Consider the following 3,630-nt stretch of genomic DNA (forward strand, 5'->3'; position numbering starts at 1 on the left):
AAAAAAAAAAAAAAAAAAGCAAACATGATAATGGTTGTGAAGGAAGCACCAGCGAACCAGAAAAAGGTTTAAAAATGTAAAGGACCATTGTTTCCGATCAAGGGAGGCGCCTGACTAGAGGAGGCTCCCAATAAGCCCAACTGACTGGGCTCTAGGAAGAGCACTGCGCACGCGCAGCGGGGTGGCGGCCCAGACCCTGTTAAGTGTTACCCTTTAGCGTGTTTCTTCGACTTCCCAAGGGGCGCCTTTTACTGAGTGGGTGGGGTGCCTAGTTCGAAAAGGGCCTCAGGTCTGGCGAGAGCAGAAAGTAACGAGACAACGTGGACACGCAACACTTTGTAAAGCAAGAACTTAGCAGACTGCGGCGCCCCGGGTCAGGTTCTCTTGCTCCCAAGCAAGAAGACACAGGAGCTCATAGGCTTCCCTAGGGCCGGAAGAGTCGGTGGTCTTGACTCTTGCGTGGCTGAAGAGAAGCAGGGAATCTGTTCCTCGGGGAGGGGAAGGACACGCGGGCCAATTGCTGACTTTGCTGGGCTGAGTCTTCACCGGTAGAGGGAGGAAGTCGGGTGGCGTAGCTGTTACAACGTCATCGGAAACACGTCCTTTCATCTTCCGGCTGAAACCAGTTCCACTAACCACAACCCAAAAATGGCGTTTTGGGGTAGCGTCCTGGGGAGGGAGAGAGGAGGGCCAAGTGGGGCTTGAGCTTCCGTTGACCCTGCGTTCCAGAGGGTTGGGGACTTAGCTCTCCAGGCACATAGCGCACTGGGCTGATACCGCCTTCCCTAGCGGCGCAGGGCCTGAGGACGGCGCTCTCCAGAGTAGACGGCAGTAAGAGTTACTTTACAATTGAGACAGTGAAGGAGGCAAGTGGCCCCCACGGAAGCTGGAGCTGTCTGGAGGTAACCAAAAAAATTGATTTTTCTTTTGAGTTCAGCCAGGAGACCCCTGAGAGATGCTGGCTAATCCTGCCCGTTGCAGCCTTATGGGGGCGCTGTCTGGTGGGGGAGTGGGTGTGGGATGCAACCATTTCTGGTAGAGCCTAGCATCCTTATTGCCTGGAGGCGGGGTGCCCGAGTGCCAGCGGGAGCGGTCTTCAGCTCCTACACTTCCAGTCTCCTCTTTCTATCCTGTGAGCAAATATAAGGCAGGGCTACTGCTGAAGCACTCTTGGATGCTCCCCACGTGTTGAGTGTTTGGGAGCTCCTCTCCATAAGGTGTAGTGAATCCACGTTAGAAGTTGGGGCAGTAATGTTTACCAGAGCCCTCCTGAAATGGTCCCCGTTCCACTGGTTTGTGATCTCATGAGAGAAGAGGTCAGTTCAGCCCCAGAGACATCTGCTTCTGTTGACACAAAGATGTGAGAAGTGTTTTGTACTTGCTGAACCAGAATGGGTAACATGGAATCCACCATTCCTTTTCCATCCGAGAAACAACTGTGTTGCCATTTGCTTTGGATCACCTCATAGAAAATGGGGCTCGGGAGGCTATATCCTTGTCCCTGCATACGGGTTAAATGACCTGAAGGAAATGTCAAGTCAGAAGGGTTAGCTTTATGAAGACCTTCCTTGTCTATGCAGGACCTCAATCATCACCCTCTTCCTCTCCTATTTTATCATCTGACATTTTCATATCTTGTGAACAAAAAGGCTAGCTTTATTTTTTTTTCTAGTTAAAGTAGACAGAAAATTTAAAATACAGGTAAAAGTCATCTTCATAGGGCCCTTTATAAGTCTTGCAAAGCAATGACAAAAATGATGAGGATGTAGTTGCTTAATCAGGGGCACTTGATGATAGGAATACTAATTACATTCCTTCTGTTCTGGTCTTACCGTATCAGCTTTCCTGCTGTCATCAATACAAGGAAAAGGAGACTATGAATTGTTCCATTAAGTGAAGGCTTTCATCTTCATAAAAGGATGAAGAGGCATAGAAATTGTTTTTCCCCCAAGTAAAAACAAAACACTGAGATGATCTATTAAAATTTAGAGAAACTAAATATACCTGTTTCATCCTAATCTTCCCTTGGCATTGTGAAGATAGAAGCACACAAATTAAGTTTTTGGATGATATCAAAACTCCTTTGAACCATTGGGTGACAGTTTTGTCACTGATCAACATTTCCTTAACCAGAAAACAAACATAACCAAAAAGTCATTGATTGACATTCTGTGAGCTCTTGCTTTGTTTCAAAGCTGAGTAACAAATAAAAGGAGAGAACTCTAGGTCCTGAAATAATCTGTCATCACAGATGTTCTAATACTTGGCAGTTAATTTTAAAGGGCTTGCAGAACAGAACTGTGCCTGTTCATTTTTCTCTGATAAGTAGCAAGTACATAGGGGTCATGTGACTTTCTTCTTGACAGACACTTTTTTCCCACCCTCCCTCAGTGTCCTCAGGAAGAAGATCCTCTCTTTGATTTTGTACCTAACCTGAAGGGGCCTTAGAACAATGACAGGATATCTCAAGGTGGCTGCATGTGGAAACCTCCAGATGAAGCCTGTTTTGGAAACTAAGAGCTCTGTGAGAGAGAGTTCCAGTCGTAAATTCACCCCACAGAGGAGCAGTCTTGATCCAGAGAGCTCTCGTCGGCACTTTCGGAACTTCTACTATCCTGAAGCAGCTGGACCCTTCCAGGCTGTCAGCCAGCTTCGGGAATTATGTCGTCGGTGGCTGAGGCCAGAGATCCACTCGAAAGAGCAGATCTTTGAGCTGCTGGTGATAGAGCAGTTCATGACCATTCTGCCCAGGGGGATCCAGAGCCAGATGCAAAAGCACCATCCACAGAGCATCGAGGAGGCTGTGGCCCTGGTCGAACACCTTCAGGGAGAATCTTGTCAAGGGAGGAATGAGGTGAGAAAAAGATTCCTGACATATACAATGAAATAGGATAAAGGTGGGTCTGTTAGGGAGGCAGACAGTTTATGAGGAAGGAGATGAATATTAGGTTACTCTTTTGTTTCCTCAGGACTGCTGAGGCAGGACCTGAAACTGTAGGTCCCCAGTAATAGTCTTGCACAGGTTTTGGATCTTTTCCATGGTGCCCATGACCCATACTGCCCAGCAAGTGTTCTGAGGTGTTTTCACCCTAAATGTTCTACCCTAGGTAACCAGGCCTGGCACAGTGGGGGTTGGGCATTTCCTAAGGTATGTACTCTGATCCCTTTGGTTCCTTACTTGATGGCTTCTTTTTGTTTTTATCATGTACTATTACTTCACACACACATTACTTATTTCAGTGTGTGGCCTCCTATGTAACTCAGAGACAGGTGGTTGGACTGCTTCTGTAGTGGCAGGTACTGACCTGAAGCCCTTTCTCTTCTTTAGAGTTTGTTGACCTTTGAAGATGTGGCCCTGGATTTTTCCCAGGAAGAATGGGAGTTACTGGACCCCACTCAGAAGACCCTGTATAATAATGTGATGCAGGACATCTATGACATTGCCATCTCTCTGGGTAAAGATTTACTCTTCCCTTTGTTAGAAGTTGAGGAGTCTGTTATTTCCTCTGTTGACATAGAATGCATTTCAGTGTACAGAGAATGTAACTTGTAGCTTCTTCACATGAGAGAGTCCCACTGTTTCAATGGCTGATATACCTAGTAGTGGGATTGCTAGATCATACGGTATTT

At 46.8% G+C, this 3,630-nt stretch overlaps 1 protein-coding gene across 1 annotated transcript in view; it reads left to right on the plus strand.

Moving 5' to 3' along the window:
- The first annotated feature begins 2,452 nt into the window (after positions 1-2,452).
- LOC103212531 (zinc finger protein 75D) overlaps positions 2,453-3,630 on the plus strand; it is a 16,148-nt gene continuing 14,970 nt past the window's right edge. The window contains exons 1-2 of the mRNA XM_007958497.1: positions 2,453-2,854; positions 3,329-3,455. Coding sequence (XP_007956688.1) covers positions 2,453-2,854; positions 3,329-3,455 — 529 coding nt within the window. The remainder of the gene's footprint in view (positions 2,855-3,328; positions 3,456-3,630) is intronic.

Source organism: Orycteropus afer, unplaced genomic scaffold, assembly GCF_000298275.1.
Source record: "Orycteropus afer afer isolate SDZICR_OR568_19922 unplaced genomic scaffold, OryAfe1.0 scaffold00993, whole genome shotgun sequence".
Lineage (NCBI taxonomy): Eukaryota > Metazoa > Chordata > Mammalia > Tubulidentata > Orycteropodidae > Orycteropus > Orycteropus afer.